This window comes from Callithrix jacchus, chromosome 17 (assembly GCF_049354715.1).
Source record: "Callithrix jacchus isolate 240 chromosome 17, calJac240_pri, whole genome shotgun sequence".
NCBI classification, from domain to species: Eukaryota; Metazoa; Chordata; class Mammalia; order Primates; family Cebidae; genus Callithrix; species Callithrix jacchus.
The window spans coordinates 35,362,107-35,385,904 of NC_133518.1; the positions used below are offsets into that span (position 1 = coordinate 35,362,107).

General features: G+C 37.0%; 1 protein-coding gene across 2 annotated transcripts in view; it reads right to left on the reverse strand.

Moving 5' to 3' along the window:
* The window catches only part of RNF13 (ring finger protein 13), a 183,667-nt gene that overhangs the window by 89,087 nt on the left and 70,782 nt on the right, over nucleotides 1-23,798 (reverse strand). For both annotated transcript variants that reach the window (XM_002759497.7, XM_035278324.3), the window contains exon 4: nucleotides 13,075-13,200. In XM_002759497.7, coding sequence (XP_002759543.1) covers nucleotides 13,075-13,200 — 126 coding nt within the window. The remainder of the gene's footprint in view (nucleotides 1-13,074; nucleotides 13,201-23,798) is intronic.

Genomic DNA, 23,798 nt, shown 5'->3' on the forward strand with positions numbered 1-23,798 from the left:
ACAAGACTTAGTATTTGATAGTACAATAGGGTTACTATAGCTAATAATAATTTAATTGTACGTTCTAAAACAACTAAAAAGTAAAACTGGATTATACAAAGGATAATGCTTGAGGGCACAGACACTCCATTTTCCATAATGTGATTATTACACATTACATGTCTTTGTCAAAAGATCTCATGTACCCCATAAATATATAAACGTAGTATGTACCCACAAAAATTTAAACTAAAAAACTAAAAAAAATGTAGATGGGTTCCCCTCGGGGCTTTGGCTAAATAAGAATGGCATATGCATGCATAGAGTGAGGCCTGTAAGCCTGGACAAACCTCACTAGGAAAAAAAAACAATTATTGGGAAACTTAAGATTAACAATTTCTAGAATTCAAACAGGTGTAGCTACAGAGTCATGGAGTGTCCCTTATTGCTATGCTGAAGTGCAGGATCCAAGAAATAAAGAGACAGGACACAGAAGGACTGGAAAAGATAGCTGGGCTCAGGGGGCCACGCCACTTACAAGTGGAGACAGGTGAGGCCCCGAATGTCCAGAAGCATTTGTATTTATTAGGTACAAGACGGGGGAAGGGTCGTGAGTGAGGTCATCTATAGGCTTAATGATAGGGCATACATAATCACGTGATTAGCAAATGATGGGGCCACCCTTATTAGGTCACCTAGTCACAGAGGTAGGCCGTGCGCAGTAGGGGGCCGTGCTGTGCGCAGTAGTAGAGGGTTGTGTACAAAAAAGGTGGTCCACTCCCATTAGGTCACCGAGGCAAGGAGGTGAGCTTGTGCAACAAGTGCCATGTGCGACACTTCTTATCTGGAGGCTGGAGACTTCAAAGGATTCCTATAGAAGGATGCTATAAACCAATGCAGTGGGAGCTGACAGAGTGTGCTCTTCTCTCAGATATTTGATAGGAGGATGATTTGAGCCAGCACAGTAGCGAGAAAAGCCAACAGGATGTACAGCCGCCATGGCGCGATTACACCAGAGGGGTTCCTCTCCTTCGGTTGTTTGCAGGATCTCAGGCCTGAGGCCTACTTTCCACAAGAACTGGATGCAAGGTACTGCAACTCCTTTTCAGGAAGAGTAACTCTTGCTACAAGCCGGCTAATGGAGCAGGTACTGAGTGCTGCCATCTAGGGCCTGACTAGTCATATAGCATAAGGCCTTTCTTGCAGGGGCGCTACCGCCTGGGTCATTGGTTCTTGTCCTTGTCTGGCTGTTTTTCCCATGTACTTGCTTCTGCTCTGTGACAGCTCTAGGCATTCCTCCTACTACAAACTGCTATATGGTTATATAGAAGTATTATATAAATCAGCACTAAATGTGTCGGTACAGCTCCGACTACAATCCATTATATGATTATATAGAAAGATTACACGGAAATAAGTAAGATTATATATATAAACTAGATATAAGTAAGCAGTAAGTTATGCTTCAGGCACTATTTGTGTCTGGGGTCTGCACAGCTCTCCTTCCTCAGTGCCCATGTGGTGGGTTACCCACAAATAGGGTCAGAAAAAGTTCAAGCTTTGACTAGCCAGAGAGGGGAGACTTCCTTGAATACTAGATCATTCAGAGGACACCCTAGAAGGGTCATATCTCATTAGCAGAGCTAAAATAGTGGTGCTACAGTAAAGGCAACTTTTGATAAACTTAACAAACTTTAAAAACAAGCCTCAAAATAACCAAGCTCATCTGCAAGTAACTTAACTACCAGATGCAATAAAATTAAAGGGTCTTTAAAGAAAGACAACAAAACCAAGACATATGACAATACAACACTATGTCCAATATATAATCAAAATTTACTAGATATGCACTATTCACAACAGCAAAGACATGAAATCAACTCAAATGCCCATCAATCATAGACTAGATAAAGCAAAAGTGGTATATATATATATATATATATATATATATATATATGTACACACATGCACACACACACATACATACATACATACATACATACCATGGAATACTAAGCAGTCATAAAAAGAAATGAGATCATGTCCTTTGCAGGGACATGAATGGACGCCATTAACCTTGGCAAACTAACACAGAAACAGAAAACCAACCACCACGTGTTCTCACTTATAAGTGGGAGCTAAATGTTGAGAACACATGGACACATGGTAGAGAACAACATACACTAGGGCCTGTCAGGGAGGGTGTGGGGAGAGAGAGCATCAGGAAGAATAGCTAATGGTTGCTGAGCTTAATTCTTGGGTGATAGGTTGATCTGTGCAGCAAACCACCATGGCACATGCTTACCTATGTAACAAACCTGCACATCCTGTACATGAACCCTGGAACTTAAAAAATAAAAGTTGAAAAAAAAAAATAGTAGACATGCCAAGAAGCAAGAAAATGTGACCCATAATCATGAGAAATATAATTCAACCAGAAACGGAATTATTAATAGTAGACAAGGATTTTAAAACAGCTACTACAAATTATAATTTATTATTATTAAAATATATTTACGTGTAATATAAATGGACATAAAATTATAAATTATGTTCAAGGATTTGAAGGAATATACAAATATAAGGCTCAGATAAATGGATGATACACACACACATTTTTAAAGATCCAAATGAAACTTCTAGATAAAAGACATATAATATGAAAAGTTCACTAGGTGGGCTTAAAAGTTTAGGACGGGCACAGCGGCTCACGCCTGTAATTCCAGCACTTTGGGAGGCCAAGGAGGGTGGATCATGAGGTCAAGAGATCAAGACCATCCTGGCCAACATGGTGAAACCCCGTCTCTACTAAAAATACGAAAATTAGCTAGGAGTGGTGGCGTGCGCCTGTAGTCCCAGCTACTCAGGAGGCTGAGGCAGGAGAACTGCTTGAACCCATTAGGTGGAGGTTGCCCTGAGCCGAGATTGCACCACTGCACCCCAGCCTGGCACCTGGCGACAGAGTGAGACTCTGTCTCAAAAAAAAAAAAAATAAGTTTATAGACATTGTAGAATAAAGAATCAGTAAACATGAAGACAAAGGAATAGAAATTATTAAACTGAAACACAAAAATGTACAAAGTAGAAGAAAAAGCATCAAGAGCTACTGCAGATTAAAGGAGACATGACAAATAAGCTGAATGTGTTTAGTTTGGGATTCATGATTAGATCCTGAAATGGTTAAAAAGAAAATGACTATAAGGGATATTTTAGAGACAATTAGGAAGTTTAAACATGCAGTTTATATTATTAGAGAATATTTATCAATATTAAATTTCTTAAGTGTGGTAACTACATGTAGGTAAGTGCTGCTGTCATACAGAGAATGAATAAGACAAAAACACGGGGCTTATTTTAAAATAGTTTAAGAAAAAACACTTGGTAGTTACTAACAATGGATTAAATTCAGAAGTATACTTAATGTTTTTATCTTTGTTATAACACAAACCACTAGCTTTTTTCTTGAGGGCATTATTTTTTAAATATCCAGCGGAGCACTATGACAATCTGATACATTTTAATCAGGGCAGCTTCACATAATTAACTTTAAATAGATTAATTTTCAACTACCATGGCTCATTAAAAAATTGATATAAATATGGGCTAATTTCATCATGCTCTCAAAATGAAAATAAAAACAAAATCATGCTGCACTTAGTAAAGTGCACAGCACAATACTAGTAAGCAAAATTTGTGAAAATTTATATTTCAGAGTATTACTTTAAAAATTAAAAGAAGATCTTTTTATGCTTCTTGGTATAAAATTAATTACTAGAAAACTAAGACTGTTTTCACCCTGAAAAACCGAGATCTGACAAAATAACATTTACAGCATTTTGAGTGCCAGGCTTTATGTTCCTTAAGAACAATCTTTTTGATTTCTGTATATCTCAAGCCTAGAAAAATAGGATTCATATAGTTGTTTAAAGTAAACTGCAACTAAGGTAACTGATTATCCAGCCCTAACCAGCAATATATAAACCAAAAAAATAAAATGTTCTCCTATCTTTTGCTTAGTTCCTCCCCCACCCGCATCTCCCACAAAAGCACACAGTAAGTTTTACTTTAGTCATTTTAAGATAAAATTTTTTCTGATGTGTTGCATTTTCTCCACTTTTTCACCAATATAACTTGACCTTTTCCAGTTACTCAGGGATCATCATGAACATGCTTCAACAGACTATGATTTTTCTCCTTAATGTTAAGTGTCAAATGTTACTTCCTCTCTCTGTGTTTACCACTTAGTAGACTAACAGTCATTCCAGCCTTCCTCCATCCCTATATTCTTCTTTCTGACAGAGAAAAAAAAAGAACTAACCCTGATAAGTATTATTCTTAAAAATTAAGTGCATAAGAATTCTGAGAAAAACTTCGAGGAAAGTACATGGTTTGAACGCTGAAGCTCAGCAACATTCACAACAATGGTAACAAACGCACATTTCCTTCTCTTTCCTGAGGCTATATTCCGAGACAGCTGACCTTTTGCTAAGTGGGAAGTTACTACTGTACATGTTAGGCTTAGAGGTAAGCCAAATTTATATATTTCATTAGAAAACATTTTTGGTAGGGCTGGTAAAATCTTCTGTATTATACAAAAAGCCATTCTTATTTGTTTCAAGTACAGTATACCAAAAACAGAAGTCAAAATGGTTGGAACTTAAATTATTAAAGATCTTATGTTGGCCAGGTGCAGTGGCTCACGCCTGTAATCCCAGCACTTTGGAAGGCCGAAGTGGGCAGATCACTTGAGGTCAGGAGTTCAAGACCAGCCTGGACAACATGGACAAACCCCATCTCTACTAAAAATAGAAAAATTAGCCAGGCGTGGTGGTGGGTGCCTGTAATCCCAGCTACTCAGGAGGCTGAGGCAGGAGAATCACTTGAACCTGGAAGGCGGAGATTGTAGTGAGCTGAGATCAAGCCACTGCACTCCAGCCTGGGAGACAGAGCGAGACTCCATATTAAAAAAAAAAAAAAGATCTTATGTTATTTTTTCCAATGGCATCATTTTAAACTCAATCTCTGGTATAGTGGCAAGCAATTTTAAATACTGGGAGACACGATTTAATAATAAAACTACAAATAAAAAGCAATTTTTAAATTTAGAACTGCTCAGGCAAAAAGTGTTCTTAGCGTCCCTGCCAGTTTTCACTGCTACACAGAAAAGACTGGCCTAAATCTGCATTTTTCAAACTACAGGTCATGATCCACTACCAGGCAATAAGGTCATTTAGTAAACCAAGTGAATTTGTTTTTTTAATAAAAAGGAATTTCATATACCAAGTTATTACCATATAGGTAGTATATGAAGTACTACTTCATGAAACTTTGTCAGTCTGTGTGCTGCATACATACTGGGGGAAACAAGTAAAAATAACCTCCTTACTGTGGGTGGGTTGTAGTCAAAAAGTTTGAAACCCACTCATATAGATAGTTCTTAATGTTCCACAGGTTGTTGACAATCAGAAAAAAGATTGATGCCTTTCCACGATTGTTCCACGTTGAAACAGTCATGTTCTGCAACATCTCATCACAAAATCAAAGTTATTAGCATATAGGTCTTTGAATGTGGCTATTTCCAGTATTATGACGTTTAACATTGTAGCTGGAACATGATTAGTACTAAAAATAATAAAATGAATAACATAAAATTAAAATTAACTTAAAAGTTAAATCACATTTGTCTTTTTTTCCCCAGTGACATTAAGAAAATCTGAATAATCTTTATGTGCAGTTATTTCAGATTCTTGCTATAAATTAAAACTGCTCTAAAAAGAAATCTTTGCTTTGTAATGAACCACACCAGTTAAAATGAACTGTAAGTTAAAAGCTGCCTAAATATTTGTCAGAATTGGAATTTAAGTCTAAAAAAGCTATTCATAAAATGTTATCTAGTTGCTTATGTATATTATATATTTAAAATAAAGTATCTGATCTAAGTTCATATTTTTTAAATATAGGATTTATATTTCAATCAAATCTTAATGATTTCTCATCCTGACATAGCTGAGGCCCCATTTCAGCCTACTCACCACTGAAAATAAAGCCTTTAGAATAACTTTTTGTGCAAAAAAAAGATAACTATCTGTACTTTTAATCAATTTACTAGGAATTTCTAAAGTAACATGGGAACTCCCATTGCATTTGAAAAGTTACTGTGATGGAACAATTACAGTAAGAATCCTGATGTTCAGCGCCACCCAGTGACAGATCTCTGAGTATACTCCTCCTTTACTACCTATTAATTGTTTCTGGTATTGTAGGCACTGTACCAAAAACTCAGTACACAGAAATGCAAAAAACATAAGCTCTCCTCCCAGAATCTGAAGTTAGAAAAGACACACTCGTGGGTTTTTTAGGCTAGGATCAAGCAAGAGGTAATGAAAATAGTATTATGGAGCAAAAAGAAAGAATTAGAAAATACACAGTATTGCTGAGATTTGCTCTGGCCTTACAAAGAACCTTTCCCATTGCAAGCTCTTATAAACACAGGCCAAAAATGAGTGACTTTAATGAGCAATCACTTTATGATATACTTAACAACATTTTATTTAAAACATTTGAAATCAATGTAAAAACAGTCCAAATAGCTTTCTCGTTATGAAGATCAGCTCTTTTAACATAATCTGCAGATGGAATGAAGTCTTGAAGATAAAAAAATTACCAGGCCAGGCACAATGGTTCACGTCTGTAATCCCAGCACTTTGGAAGGCCAAGGTGAAAGGATCATTTGAGCCCAGGAGTTTGAGACCAGCCTGGGCAACATAGCAACACCCCCTCTCAACAAAACAAAATAAAAATTAGCCAGGCATGGTGGAGTGTGCCTGTAGTCCTAGCTACTTGGGAGACTGAGGTGGGAGAATCACCTAAACCAGGAAGGTGAAAGCTTCAGTGAGCCGTGTTCATGCCATTTCACTCCAGCCCAGGCAACAGTATAAGACCCTGTCACAAGACAAACAAACAACAAACAACAAAAAAAAAACAAAAACAAAACAAAGACCTGATACAAAGGTCTCTAATGAAATCTGATTAAAGTTACACATTAGAAAGTAACAGGTCTCTCTTAAACTGAGTACACAGAAATTCATTTTACTATTATTTAAATTGCAGATACACACATTTACTTTTACTGTGTATGCTGTTTCAAAACACAAAACGTAAAAAGTCAAAACAAAAAAGAAAATAGCATAATACAGATACTGGATGGTTTTCGAGCCTGGCCTCTTATAACTATCTAGTTACAAATTGGGTTTTTGAAGTTCTAGCAATGTGACACAACTAGACCTTCACTTTAATGTCTACCTTCTAAGGATTCCCTGAAGAAAACACACTCTACCTCTGCTTCTAAGTCTTTCCAAGTGCAAAATGGAAAAGTTCCCTGAAAAACCAATTTTCTCTTCTTTCAGAATAGCCAACACAAAACAACAGTAAATTAACCATCAGACTGGACACAAAATACCCTTTCTCCCCACCTAGATTTCCAATAGAGGAGAACAAGTACTTATTCTGTAAGGGAAGAAAATGAAATAAAGAAATGGGAGACATAACGAATAGAGATATTGCTCAATACCTAGCTATGATCATCTTTTTGAGTCCAACGAAATAAAAAGAAATTAAGAAGTAGAATCTCTCAAGTGATCAAAGCAATGCAGATGAAAATAGAGCAATAGATAGTTCAGGTTCACATCAGGATTCAGATGTGAATGTAAATATTTATTTTCAAATTATTGGATAAAAATTCCTGGGAACTTTGCAGTATCAAATAATCAATTGTTGAAATAAGATCCAGAATTGTAGCAAGCAATCTTGCCACTATTACATTCCATTTCAACATTGTTCTTTTCTGCACATTATTTTAGGATTACTGCAGGCCATGTTGGGAATAGCTACTCCTCTGAAAAGAGTATCAGGCTCTTTTGACATTTTAACTCTCATTAATATTATAGTTCAGTGATATAAACTATCTTACTGTCTTTTGATCCTGTCTTTCCTCCTTATCTAGACATTGTTCATTTATAGTGTAGCTGAGTAATCTGAATATCTTGATTTTAATACATTTATTGCTTGGGTCCAAAACAAAACAGTAAGTCTCCTGAAAAGTGTATGGTCTAGAATTCTGGCATCTGTGATAAAAGAAAACCTATGTAAAAGTTCTGGAGCAAAAGAATGTTTGAGGAAGAGATATATAAATAAAGTTACTGGCATTACATTGCTTCATTAGATTAGGATAAAGCACAGGTAAATTAATATTTTTCAGCTTTTTTCATTCATTGAATATTATCTTCCTGGTAAAAGAAGGGAATTTTGCTTTGTTATTTTAATATTGAATAAATTTGTGTACAAAGCAACCTAATCATTAAAATGCAGGTATGTTTACCAATTAAAGGGTGGAAGAAACAAAAGAATGAACAAATGAATGAATGTAGCACAAAGCTGTTTGACTGAACCACATAGGAATAGAACTGTTTCCATCATCGAGTATCCTTGAATATGCTCCTTTAGTGGAATCTTTTAAACATGATTCGGAAGTAGATTAATAACATATGTTATAAATCACTTTGTAGAAATATATAAATTATAAAAAAATTAAATGATACTAAATGACTTTCAGGCACTTTGCAGAGTTTATTCTCTACTTAAGGTCATATCTACTTGCTTACTACTACTGAAATAGCAGTACAGAGTATGTTCTGGGGATGACAAGTAATGTGTTTGCCTGGAGGCCTGAAAGGGAATAATGAAAGGTAAGCCTGGAAAGGAAAACTGGAAGATTACTTTCTGAGATAACAAAATCTCACCAAAAAAAAAAGAAAGAAAGAAAGAAAGAAAAAGAGTTATTATGATATGTTCAAATAATCCCAAAAATATTTATAGTAGTTTAAAAAAAATTCTATAAACATTTGGAACTAGAGAAAAATGTCTGTGGGATAAACACATATCTTAGACTTAGAAATAATTCCAAAAGCATTAAATGAACATGAAGCAAATGGAAAGTTCCAGTGATACTGTTTATGCCCTAATCTATTCACATTTTATTATAAGTCCTTAAGGTTTTTCAAGTAATCATTCTGCAAATATTTTTTATTCATCTACCAAGTGCCATGTAAATGCATTAGGCACTAGCACTACAGAATCTAAAATATGATTTTTTTTCTCTCAAAGAGTGTACAGAGACTGACATGGGATTAAATAGTATATAAAAGATATAGGCTGGGCACAGTAGCTCAGACCTGTAATCTCTGCACTTTGGGAGGCTGAGGCGAGTGGGTAACCTGAGGTCAGGAGTTTGAGACTAGCCTGTCTCTACTAAAAAACACAAAAACACTAAAACCCGTCTCTACTAAAAAACACAAAAAATTAGCTTGGTGTGGTGGCACACGCCTATAATCCCAGCCACTTGAGGGGCTAAAGCAGGAGAATTGCTTGAATGCAGGAGGTGGAGGTTGCTGTGAGCTGAGATCATGCCACTGCTCTCCAGCCTGGGCAACAAGAGCAAAACTCTATTTAAAAAAAAAAAAAAAAAAAAAAAATATATATATATATATATATATATATATGAATATGATAAATTCTATCTTGAAGAAAATCAGGAAAGGTTTCAGACAGGAGACAGTTTATCTTAGATCTAAAATAAAGTCAGATTGATCAGACAGACAAGTAGAAGGAAGACATGCCAGATGGAGGACATGACAGAAACTAAGACAGAGTGGGAGAGACTGCTCAGCACATATGGGGACTTGTAAATTCTTATGAGGTGGGAGGAGTGGCAAAATAGAGATGAGACTTGAGAGAGAGGCAGAACTCAGGTAAAGTACCCCAGTTAAGTTTTGTATCTGTATCCCAGTTAAGTTTTTCAAAAGCCATATTATAGCACAAAATAGCTCTGAAGATATCCAACATATCCTTTATCATCTACAATTCAAATGTACCTCCATTCATGGCAAAAAAAAAAGGGGGGGTGTGTGAGAAGGGAGAATAATATCTAAGTCCTTTCAGCCTTGATAACTGGCCTAGATGGCTTTGCAGCTGCATTTTTCAAAAATACTCATTCACACCTAAGATAGAATAAGATTCAGCACACACTGCTGAATAAAGTGCAAATGCTGCATCATTTCTGTGTACCAGCCTTCCCTAAAGTCCAGCTAAAATATAGTAAATTGGCTACTTGAAGAAATTGGTGACTTACAATTATACCCAAGTAATGAAGGTATCTTGTACTGAAATAACAATGGACAGATTTTTTTTTATAACTTGTCTTTATTCGATTATAGACACAGAAAATTGTATAGCTGTGAAAGTTCAATGTTAAGTGATTATTTTAATGGCCTTTCAATTACTGGGTATTTTACAGATTTTTTTTTTTAAAGATTATTTCTGACTGGGATGCCTGGAATTCAAGCCTTCTGAGAAATCTCTCCCTCTGAATGCTTCCAAGCCAATTTTCTAATTAAAAGATTTAATATAGCCTTAATTTATTTACCAAAGAGCCAACAATGTTTTTTTAATTTCAAATGCTCGCCAAAATCTGATCTTTCCAAACAATTATGTTTTCTCACAGTAAAGAACAGCATCATACACAGACAAAATAGCACTGTTTTGCTTTTCCACTAAAGAGCTGTATTTTTCAGAGGATACAGTTTTTGTCAGTATAAGTGATTACTTTGAGAATAAGTACCTGACATATAATCAATAGTCCTTCTTACTGGCTTTTTGGGTATTCTACATATTCAAACATTCATTCTGAGGATGGGTTTTGCTGCATTTCCTCAGGGCAACATAGATTAAAAGGTTCATATGTGCTTCTCTCAATAGAAGATAAAAAGTTAAAACAATAGCTCTCTTTATTTGGAAAGCAATTCCCTTTCCTCCAGGAACTGTTAATTGCATTTCTGCTGCTTTAGAGGCTATCTCTGAGTCACAAATCACTTGGGATGGTCTGTATGAAGAAAATCTGCCATTTTAAAAATTATAACACACATTTCACATGCTCTTTTTAAAGAAGAAATAAGAAAAGTATAGTTTCTTTAATCTTTTTTAAAAAACTAAAAGAGTTGTAAAAATTCTGAAATACCCACCAACATGAATCATCTGAAATATCTCAATAAATTTTTATTCCTTGTTTTTTTTTTCTCTTTGTGGTCTATAACAAAGAGTTCCTTTCTCCAAGGAAAACTTTAAAAGATAGAGACAATTTTCCTTTGACTGAGATAATTTGTATGTCACTTTGGGCATGCCAAAATATAACCCTGCACTACTATCAATTGCAGTATTACGTATGGTGCTGAATTGTTTTCCTCAGTACTCAGTCCTAGTAAACTATGTAATAAATAAGGAAATAAATCATTTTTTTTTAACTATTTTAAGTCAATGCATCATACAAAATTGTGGATATGCATGAATAACCACAATTAATTATCTACAAGAGATATTTACCTGCAATTCTGAAAAGAAGTATTGTACATAATATTGATGACCAAATTCCACAACACACTTAATATAAAACTGTATGTAGCCATCATTTTGGAAGCTCATTAAATGCAGTCAGAGATTCCTGATATGAAAATTACAGCTAATAAGGCTAACAGCTTATCCATCAGGAACCACTCTAGAAAAAAAATTTTCTTTAGGATGAGATTGCAGTTGTTTTTCCAGTAATCATAATGACTTTATCCTTACCCAGTCACATTATCTTGATAGGTGATCCATATTTCGTAGTATTAAAAATTTATGAAACATATTTTATACATTCCACAATGGCATGACTAAACTGTCTTTATAAGCCAAATTAGAAATTTTATACATCAGCTGACACTGAGTAGCTATATCACATGTGACTTATCAGACAATTTAATTTCTGAAAAGTCAGCAATTTTGCCATCTTTACCCCTGTTCTATTTAATTCCAATAGTTAAAATAGCAACAGCTAAGACCCACTGCCTCCTCCTGTGTGCAAGACACTGTTTAATAGGCATTTAACACTGACTAGTTCATTTAATCCTCCCAACAATCCTATGATATAGGAAACATTCTAATTCTTATTTTACAGGTAATGAAATTGAGGCACACAGAAGTAAAATAACTTGTCCAAGATCATACTGCTAATAAATAATAAAGATGAGATTGAAGTATATGCAGTCTGTTTCCAGATCTTGATTATAATCATTGTGTCTCCCTTGTAAACTGATGTTTCAGAAATTTATACAACTGAGACAAAGACAGAAATCATTAGGAATGACATAAATAAGTAATCTTTAGCCTTAAATGACCACAATGTACTCCACTGTATATTTGTGGAAGAAAAATAACCACGTTAAACAACAGAGTGAAGCCTTATTCATTAAAACTGTGCCTACATGGAAAAGTATAATGAAACTTTTTTAACATTTCCCTTTCTAACTTAAGAATGGCTCAACTGAAATATTTTTCCATATTTTTTATATGTACATGTTCTTAAAGATTAATCACATAAGCAAAAGGTTTACTATTACATAGTTTGATTTAATAAGCCTTGATTGTTTACCATGTACTATAATACAAATGGGATATGTAAATACGATTAAAACATGAACTCTAAACACCATCAGTTCACAAGTGAGAAATACATTTAATAAAAAGTAATAACAATGTGATAAAAAGCAATGAAGGAAGTATTTACAAAGTGGAAGGGTGAAAGCATAAATAATAGCACATTGAGCTGAAATTATTTGTGCTGCAAAGGAGGAAGTAGAAAGAAAAATAAGGCTTCCTGAGGAGGTAACATCCTCAGTTAGCACGTAACTCATGAAACAGATAAATGGGTGGTAAAGGTCATTGGAGACAGAGATCTTGGACAGAGAAAACAGTACATGTAAAGGCACAAACGCATGATCAGCATGGCACAGCCAGTTGAGAGAGTTCAAGTATTAAATCACTGTTCAAGACACTCAACAAATGCCTGAAAATTCTTAGAACCAGTAAAGCTATTTTTATTCTAGGCATCCTGTTTATTTTCAATCTTACTGGCTTTTAAATTTTAAATCTTTTCTGAAACAAGAGAGAATTTAAATGAGCTAACTAAACAAATAGGAAACAAAAAATGAAAAAACAAAATCATACCTTTATATCAAAATTACAATCAAGTCTTCTAATTAACACGATGAAAGTGCCAGATGAATTGTCTTTTACTGGTGGAGGCACTATGGGTTCACAGGCATTCTCTGGTTTTGAGTTAATCAAAAATCCCTGAAAAAGAATTGGTAAAAGTTATCTGTTTCATTCAATGAATCAATCAACTTATTTCTACAAATATCTTTTTATCTTGTCATGTTTTTTGCATTATTTTAGATGTATTACTGGGCATCTACAACTGCTCACAATCCCAGAACTTCTAAAGCAGCATTTGCTTTCATAAGCATTTCGTTTTCTAAAATAAGTTCTATTTTTTGTATTGAAGTTAAAAAAAAAAGCAAACCCATGCAAAGGCCAATCACCCCAAAGACAAGCTCTGGTATATTTTCTAACAATATTTGACGTTTTCAAACCAAGCAAATATGTCTTAAAAATTAACTTTCTTTCATTTTAGCAGACAATGGAATGCACATAATAAATACATTTCTAGAAATTTATTCCACAGAAATGCTAGCTTGAGTATATAAAGTATATGTGGAAAGTCACTGGTACATTATTTTTAATAGCAAAAACTGGAAATCATGCATATCCACAAGGCAGCTATTTAAACAATTACAGTATACTTTATACAATAGAAAAATAATGCAGCCATTAAAAAAAATGAGGAAGACCTGTAAACACTAAACTGAAAAGATGTTCACAAGATAACCATGAATTTAAAAAGTAAACAGCAAGTTGCTTTTGCAGGAATGCAGGATGGTTTGACATAAGAAATTGTGGTAACAGGCAGGTAATGGTCACTCACACCTGTAATCCCAGCACTTTGGGAGGCTGAGGCAGGTGGATCACCTGAGGTCAGGAGTTTGAGACTGGCCTGGCCAGCATGGCGAAACCCTGTCTCTACTAAAAATACAAGTTAGGCAAGTATGGTGGCAGATGCCTGTAGTCCCAGCTACTTGGGAGGCTAAGGCAGGAAAATCGCTAGAACCTGGGAGGTGGAGGTTGCAGTGAGTCAAGATTGTGCCACTGCATTCCAGCCTAGGGGTGATAGAGCAACTGTCTCAACAACAACAACAACAAAAAATGTGATAACAGATTAAAACAGAAAAATCAAATGACTATCTTAACAGATGTAAAAAGTGAATAAACACATAAAGATGATCAAATTCACTGAATTCATTTATAAAGGAAGAAGGAGGCAATTAAAGCTATGAGACAACGTCTTAACAACAGTTCTGTATGGTCTCTGAACTGGTCACACCAATCATCTATTCCACAGGATTTGGCAATTTCTTCCCCCTGAAAATTAACTTTCTTTGTCAATTTCTTCCCCCTGAAATTACATTGCTTGGCTTGTGATATGGAAATGTTAAAATATTCAATGATGAATATTTGCTTTATTCTTGGTAAATCTGCACCCTGCTCTAAGTACCTTTCTGCAAACACTTTTTGCTTTAATGCCAAATCACTAGTGTAGGAAATCTTTTAACATGGCTATTATAGCAACTAAACTCAAGCCTTACAGGTTGACTTCCAGTTCCAAAATGGTGGTATAGAACCAAGCTGGCTTGACGCCCCGCAAAGAAAAATAAAAACACACACACAGCCATGAGATTACGGCCAGAAATAAGCCAGAACTCAAATATAAGGAGACATCATTTCCAGGGCCACAGAGAAGTTAAAAAAACTCCCAGCAGATGGAGAATCAGACTTCCACATCCACAATGCCCTGCCCACCATTTTGCCTAGCACCAAATGCAAGAAAAATTTCCCCCCAACTCACTGTTTCTACACTGGAAAAAGTAAGACCAAGGTGGAACCAGATTGCCCACTATCTTGCATTGCCTGTGTCTCTTCCTTAACCCACAGAAAGCATCACAAATGCCTGAAGGGAAAAATATCCATGAGGTAGACAGAGACTAAGAGGGGAAGCAGGACTATAATCCCCAGCTGGAATTATAGTCCTGGAAAGGAGAGTACTCCTTTCTAACTCTACCAAAGGAGATGTCAAATCACAGAAGCAATTCCGCAGCACTGCACAATAGGTTTGTCCCTATATGGTCTAAAAAGGGGAGGCATAAATAATCTACCCCAGGCCGGGCACAGTGGCTCACACCTGTAATCCCAGCACTTTAGGAGGCAGAGGTGGGTGGATCACCTGAGGTCAGGAGTTCAAGACCAGCTTGACCAACATAGAGAAACCCTGTCTCTCTCTATAAAAATAAAAATAAAAATAATAATAATAATCCACCCCTTGTTTCTTAATATACTTGCTTTCGCTTTGCACTGAGGACTCATCCTGAATTCTTTCTTTTGCAAGATCCAAGGGCCTTCTCTTGGGGTCTGGCTTGAGACCCCTTTCCCGTAACACCACCAGCACCACAACAGTTTACAGATGTCATTACAACATCAGGAAATTACCCTATATGGTCTAAAAACAGAAGGCAGAAATAATCCTACCCCTTGTTTAGCATATCAACAAGAAATAAAAGCAACCAACAGCCCTCTGGGCCGCTCTGTCTATGGAGTAGCCATTATTTTATTCCTTTACTTTTCTAATAAACTTGCTTTCACTTTACTCTGTGACTCACCCTGAATTCTTTCTTGCATGAGATCCAGGAACCCTCTCTTGGGTTCTGGATCAGGACCCCTTTCCTGTAACAAATGCTTATATCAAAAAAGCATAAAGATTTCAAATAAACAACCTAACAATGAACTACAAGGAACTAGAAAAGCAACACTAAATGAAACCCAAAATTAGCAGACAGAAAGAAAGATCATTCATTCCAATTTTTCTGTATACAAAAAGAAGAAAGAAAGAAAGAAGGAAGGAAGGAAGGGAGGGAGGGAGTGGAGGGGAGAGGATATAAATTGAGATGTAAAAACAACACAGAAGATCAACAAACCAAAATGTTGTTTTTGTGAAAAGACAAACATCAAAAACCTTTTTTCTGGACAAAGAAAAAAAGAGAGAAGACCCAAGTAAACAAAATCAGAATCAAAAAAAGGATACATAACAGGCCAAAGGAAGGAGCTGACAAATTCAGTTTCTTAGAAAGAAAAATTTAATAGGGACTTATGAATAGAAGCCATGTCTGTGTCTCTGGTGGTAGCGAGATGTCTGATCCCAGTGCCATTGCCCCCAGAACTGGGAAGAGCTCAGCTTGCATAAACTTGCAGTGCCAATGGGCCAGGCCAAAGGCATTTTTGCCGTGAGACTGTGATCAGGGAACCCTCACTTAGTGTTACAGACACAAAGCAGTGTCACTTCTGGATTATCTATTCCCGGAGGGCAGCCACCGTCTGCTCTTCCAACCAGTTTTACTTGCCCAATAGGGCTTTGCATACAAAGTATTTAGCCTTCAGTGTTAACTCTGTGCTTGACTATTTAACCTCATGCTCAGGCCAGGAAGGTGTTCAGAACCAGTGCTGCCTTATTAAACATATTTCTGGATGAGGGTTCTTCAATTACTTTCACTGTCTTCCTTCTGTTCAAACATCTCCAATGGACTGCATCCTTACTTCGCAAATCATGGTTTAAGGACCAGCAGCACAGGCACCATCTGGGAACTTGTTACAAATGCAGAATCTGAGGCTCCATCCCAGAGCTGAAACAGAATCTGTTGAAACAGAATCTGCATTTTAACAAGATCCCTGGGTGCTTTGTATGCACACTGAAGTTGAAGTAGGTCTGCTTGGCATTACCAACTGAGAAAAGCACAACTTCTTAGCTGACCCTATACTACTCATTACACCTCCAAATTAATATTTACTCCAGGATATTATGGTCTACATCAGTTTGGTGCCCTTAAAAGCTCTCTCTTAATGTGTGTGTTCTGGCTTTTAGTTTCAGACTTCATTCATTTTTTGATGGGGCTTATATACACAGGGAATATATATATGATGGGGGCAGGTATAACCTGGGGCTTATAAACACAGGGAAAGGATTTGTAGAACAATTAAAGGATGGACAAGAAAAATGTGGCATGTATACAACATGGAATACTATGCAGCCATAAAAAACGATGAGTTTGTGTCCTTTGTAGGGACATGGATGAATCTGGAAACCATCATTCGCAGCAAACTGACACAAGAACAGAAAATCAAACACCACATGTTCTCACTCATAGGGGGTGTTGAACAATGAGAACACATTGACATAGAGAGGGGAGCATCACACACTGGGGTCTGTTGGGGGGGCCGTGGGAGGGACAGCGGGGTGGGGTGGGGAGGTCGGGAAGGGATAACTTGGGGAGAAAAGCCAGATGCAGGTGATGGGGGGATGGAGGCAGCAAACCACATTACCATGTGTGTACCTATGCAACAAGCCTGCATGATCTGTACATGTACCCCAGAACCTAAAGTACAATTTAAAAAAAGAAAGAATGATAACAAGGTTGTTTGACCTAAGGTCAGAATTTACTGGCAAGGACCTATTTTTACACAAGGAACAACAGATAAACCTCTTTCACTAAAGAGGTGAAAGATTTAAGCAAGGAAGACTATAAAACACTGGTGAAAAAACTTAATTGAGATACCATCCCACTCCAGTTAAAATGGCTACTATCAAAAAGACAGTTAATAACACATGCTGATGAGAATGTGTAGAAAGTGGAATGCTTGTACACTGTTGGTGGGAAAATCATTAGTACAGACACTATGGAGAACATCGTGCAGAGTCTTTAAAAAAACTGAGCATAGAACTACCATTTGACGGTGGCTCATGCCTGTAATCCCAGCACTTTGGGAGGCTGAGGCGGGTGGATCACGAGGTCAAGATATCGAGACCATCCTGGTCAACGTGGTGAAACCCTGTCTCTACTAAAAATACAAAAAATTGGCTGGGCATGGTGGCACGTGCCTGTAATCCAAGCTGCTCAGGAGGCTGAGGCAGGAGAATTGCCTGAACCCAGGAGGCAGAGGTTGCGGTGAGCGGAGATCATGCCATTGCACTCCAGCCTGGGTAACAGGAGCGAAACTCCGTCTCAAAAATAAATAAATAAATAAAAATAAAAGAACTACCATTTGATCGAACAATTCTACTACTGGGTACATATCCAAAATAAAGGAAATCAATATATTAAAGAGATACCTATAATCACATGTTTATTGCAGCACTATTCACAATATCCAAAAGATGGAATCAACCTAAGTGTCCATCAACAGATAAATGGATAAAGAAAATGTGATCACACACACACACACACACACACACACACACACACTACAGTATTATTCAGCCACCAAAAAGAATGAAATCCTGTCATTTACAGCAACCTAGATGGAACTAGAGTCCAGTATGTTAAATGAAATAAGCCAAGTACAGAAAGAAAAATATCACATGTTCTCACTTATATGTGTGGCTAAAAAAATTTCATTTCATGAAGACATAGTAGATGTGGTTGCCAGAGGCCAGGAAGGGGAAAGGGAGTAAAAAATAAATAGGAAAAATATATATAAATGTATTTATTACCACTGAACTTACTTAAAAATAATAAATTATATATGTTTATTTTACCTCAATAATAAACACACAACATATCAAAACAAATGGGGTGTTGCTAAAACAATTCTTAGAAACTGTTAACTGCAAACAAACAACAATCTCGAGTCAAAAACTTAATGTTCCACCTTAAAATACTTGAAAAAATAAGAGAACTAAATCTAAAGCAAGCAGAAAAAAGGAAATAAAAATTAGAGTAGAAATTAATAAAACAGAGAATAAAAAGTAAAGAAAATCAATAAAACCAAAATTTGGCCTTGTAAAAAATCAAAATTAACAAATATGTATCTGGTCAGACCAAATGAAAGAGAAGACTCAAATTAATAAAAGCAAGAACTTAAGAGGGGATGGAACACTGTTAGCAACCCTACAAAAATGAAAAGCCCAGGCCAAGAAGGCCTAACTGGTTGCATTTCACTGATGTTTAAAGAAGAATTAGCACAAATCTTCCACAAAATCTTATCAAAAAAGTAGAAGGGGAACCCTTCCAAACTCATTCTATGAGGCCAGTATTACAATGATACCAAACTAGGTAAAAACATCAAAGGAAAAGAAAACTACAGACCAATATTCTTTGTGAATATAGAAATTAAAATCCTCAAAAAAATTTTGGAAAATTGAATTCAACCAAATATATTTTTTAAATTATATACATCATTACCATGTTGGATTTATTCAAGAAATGCAATGTTGTTATGTCAACAAAAATTAATTAATGTGATATGCTATATCAACAGAATAATGGGGGGAAATTACAAGATCATCTTAATAGACAAAGAAAAAAAGCATTTGGAAAATTCAACATCCCTTCATGATAAAAAATATTCAATAATAATAGAAGGGAATTTTTTCAGCCTAATAAAGGACATTTACAAAAAACCCATAGCTAACACTATAATGATGAAAGACTAGATGCTTTCCCCTTCATATCAAGGGCAAGGCAAGGATGTCTGCTCCACACTTCTTTCAAAACTGTACTGGTAGTTTCACCAGAGCATTTGGGAGAAAAATAAATAAAATAAAAGCCATCCAGATTAGAAAAGAAGGATTCAACCTAGCTATTTGCAAATAACATGATCTCACATAAAGAAATCCTAAAGAATTCACTAAAAAACAACTACAATCAACAAATTCAGCAAGGCTGCAGGATTAAAGATCACCTTAAAAATAACTGAATCTCTAAATATTTGCAATGAGAAATCCAAAAATGAAATTAGGAAAGCAATACCATCTACAATAGTATCAAAGAGGATAAATACCTAGGAATAAATTTAACAAAAGAAGTACAAGGCCTGCCCACTACAAGTTACAAGACTTTGTTTAAAAAAAAATAAAGACCTAATAAATAGAAAGCTATTTTCATAGGTCAGAAGATTTAATATTGTCAAGACAGCCATGCTCCCTAAATTAATTTTGATACAGTCTATAGGAAAATCCAGCTGGATTTTTATTTTTGCAGAAACTGACAATGTGATCTGAGAACTCAACTGAAAATTCAAAGGTTCTAAAAAAATAACCAAAATAGGCTGAAAAAAGATGAACAAGTTGGAAGACTCACATTTCAAATTTCAAAAATCACTACATACCTATAGTAATCAAGACAGTATAGTACTAGCATACAGACAGACATATAGATAATGAAGTAGAATACAGATTCTAGAAATAAACCTTCATATTTATGGTCAATTGCCTTTTTACTAAGGGTATCATGACAACTCAATGGGAAAAGAATAGTTTTTTCAACCAGTGGTGCTAGGACAACTGGATGTTCACATGCTAAAGAATTAAGTTGGACCTCACCTCACACCATATACAAAATTTAACTCAAAATAAATTAAAGATCTGAATCTGAGTGACACAAAAAGTTTATTGCTGGGAGGACTCAAGATGGAGCTGTGAGAACAACCCAGGATTGGAGCTCTCCTTGAATCCGCGGAGAGGTGAGTCGGAGCTGCATTTCTAGACTGATCTTTGTTGCCCACAGAACGGGGAAATTCCCAAGTATAAACAAGATGTGGGACGCCTGGCAGTACCTCTGCCTGGCGAAGCCGGCAGCCGGGGTGGCGGCGGCCGGCCCTACCCATCGCTCCCCACAGGGCGCGCTTGTCCGGGTGCCCTGTTGAACTGGCAACCTGAGACTTGAGAGGGCTGGACTTGAGACTGAACGAGACTTGGACAGTGGGCCAGCCCAGGGGATTGCAGGGACAGAGCGTTTAGGCTAGCCCAGTGGGACGAACAAAACTGCGATTTCAAATGATCCCCGTGCAGTCGGTCTGAGACGCTCTGTGGGGGAGGGGCGTCCACCATTACCGAGGCAACCCGCCCCAACTGAGATACATGCCCACTGCTGACGCAGCCTGCCGTTGCTGAAGCAACCCGCTAAAACAGAGAGACTCCGCCTCACGGCATGGCGGAGACCACAGCAGAACAGCAGAGCCTGCCCCAACAGAGCGAGCCTCACAACAGCAGGGCAGAGCCTTGGCAGGCAAACAGTGGCTAGTCTGCCTCCTAGCTGGGCAGGACACCTCAATGAACATCCAAAAATAAAGCCCGAACCCCCCAACACAGAGCATTTGAGAAAAAAAGGGTTTTTTTAATGAGCTCTGTTGCAGCAGAATCAAACATAGCAGCCTAACAGCCCTGAATGAACAACAGAGATCACAGCTCAGCAATTGAGCTCCTATAAAGTACAGACAGTCTCCTCAAGCAGCTCCCTGACCCCTCTATATCCAAAAGACTAACATTTGGCAGGCATCATCCTGGGACAAAGATAGCAGAAAAAGAAACAGGTAGCATCCCTCACTGTGCCACAGCTGCTAGAGGTGCACCCCAGACAAGCAGGGCCTGGAGTGGACCTCAGCAGTTGTACAGCGAAGGGGCTAGACTGGTAGAAGGAAAACCAAGTAACAGAAATACTTCATCATCAACAATCTGGGTGTCCACTCAGAGACCCAATCGTAAAGTCAGCACTTTATCCGCGACAAGCGGATAAACCCACAAAGATGGAAAGAAACCAGCGAAAAAAGGAGGAAAACACCCGAAACCAGAACACCTCGCCTCCTAGAAAGGACCAAAACTCCTCACCGGCAAGGGAACAAAGCTGGACGGAGAATGACTGTGACGAAATGACGGAATTAGACTTCAGAAGGTGGATAATGAGAAACTTTTGTGAGCTAAAAGAACATGTTGTAAATCAATGCAAAGAAACTAAGGAACTTAAAAAAAGATATGAGGAAATGATAACAAGAATGGATAACTTAGAGAGGAATCTGAATGAATTAAAGGAGCTGAAAAACACAATACGAGAACTTCGCGAAGCATGCACAAGTTTCAATAGCCGAATTGACCAAGCAGAAGAAAGAATATCTGAAGTCGAACACCAACTCAATGAAATTAAACGAGAAACCAAGATTAGAGAAAAAAGCACAAAAAGGAATGAACAAAGTCTCCAAGAAATGTGGGACTATGTGAAAAGACCTAACCTACGTTTGATAGGTGTACCAGAAGGGGACGAAGAGAATGAATCCAAGCTGGAAAATACTCTTCAGGACATCATCCATGAAAACTTCCCCCACCTAGCAAGACAGGCCAACACTCAAATGCAGGAAATACAGAGAACACCACAAAGATATTCTGCAAGAAGAGCAACCCCAAGGCACATAATCGTCAGATTCAACAAGGTTGAAATAAAGGAGAAAATACTAAGGGCAGCCAGAGAGAAAGGTCGAGTTACCCACAAAGGGAAGCCCATCAGACTCACAGCAGATCTCTCGGCAGAAACACTACAAGCCAGAAGAGAGTGGGGGCGAATATTCAACAATCTTAAAGAAAAGAACTTTCAACCCAGAATTTCATATCCAGCCAAACTGAGCTTCAGAAGTGAAGGAAAAATAAAATCCTTTGCGAACAAGCAAGTACTCAGAGATTTTGTCACCACCAGGCCTGCTTTACAAGAGCTCCTAAAAGAGGCACTACACATAGAAAGGAACAACCAGTACCAGCCATTCCAAAATCACACTAAATGCTAAAGAGCATCAACATAATGAAGAATCTACAACAACTAACAGGCAAAACAGCCACTTAGCATCAAAATGGCAGTATCAAATTCACACATAACAATATTAACCCTAAATGTAAATGGACTAAATGCACCAATCAAAAGACACAGACTGGCAAATTGGATAAAAATCCAAAACCCATCAGTGTGCTGTATCCAGGAAACCCATCTCACATGCAAGGATACACAAAGGCTCAAAATAAAGGGATGGAGGAAGATTTACCAAGCAAATGGAGAGCAAAAAAAAGCAGGAGTTGCAATTTTCATCTCTGATAAAGTAGACTTTAAAGCAACAAAGATCAAAAGAGACAAAGAAGGCCATTACATAATGGTAAAAGGATCGATACAACAAGAAGAGCTAACGATCCTGAACATATATGGACCCAATGCAGGAGCACCCAGATACATAAGGCAAGTTCTTAATGACTTACAAAGAGACTTAGACTCCCACACAATAATAGTGGGAGACTTTAACACTCCACTGTCAATATTAGACAGATCAACCAGACAGAAAATCAACAAGGATATCCAGGGCTTGAACTCAGACCTGGAGCAAGCAAACCTGATAGACATTTACAGAACTCTCCACTCCAAATCCACAGAATACACATTCTTCTCAGCACCACATCACACCTACTCTAAAATTGACCACATAATTGGAAGTAAAGCACTGCTCAACAAATGCAAAACAACTAAAATCATAACAAACAGCCTCTCAGACCATAGTGCAATCAAGTTAGAACTCAGAATTCAGAAACTAACTCAGAACCGCAGAGCTTCATGGAAACTGAACAACTGGCTCTTGAATGTTGACTGGATATACAACAAAATGAAGGCAGAAATAAAGAAGTTCTTCGAAACCAATGAGAACGAAGACACAACAAGCCAGAACCTCTGGGACACATTTAAAGCAGTCTCTAGAGGAAAGTATATAGCAATAAGTGCCCATATGAGGAGAATGGAGAGATCCAAAATTGACACCCTATCGTCAAAATTGAAAGAGCTAGAGGAGCAAGATCAAAAAAACTCAAAACCCAGCAGAAGACAAGAAATAACTAAGATCAGAGCTGAACTGAAGGAGATTGAGACACGAAAAACCCTTCAAAAAATCAATAAATCCAAGAGCTGGTTTTTTGAAAAGATCAACAAAAT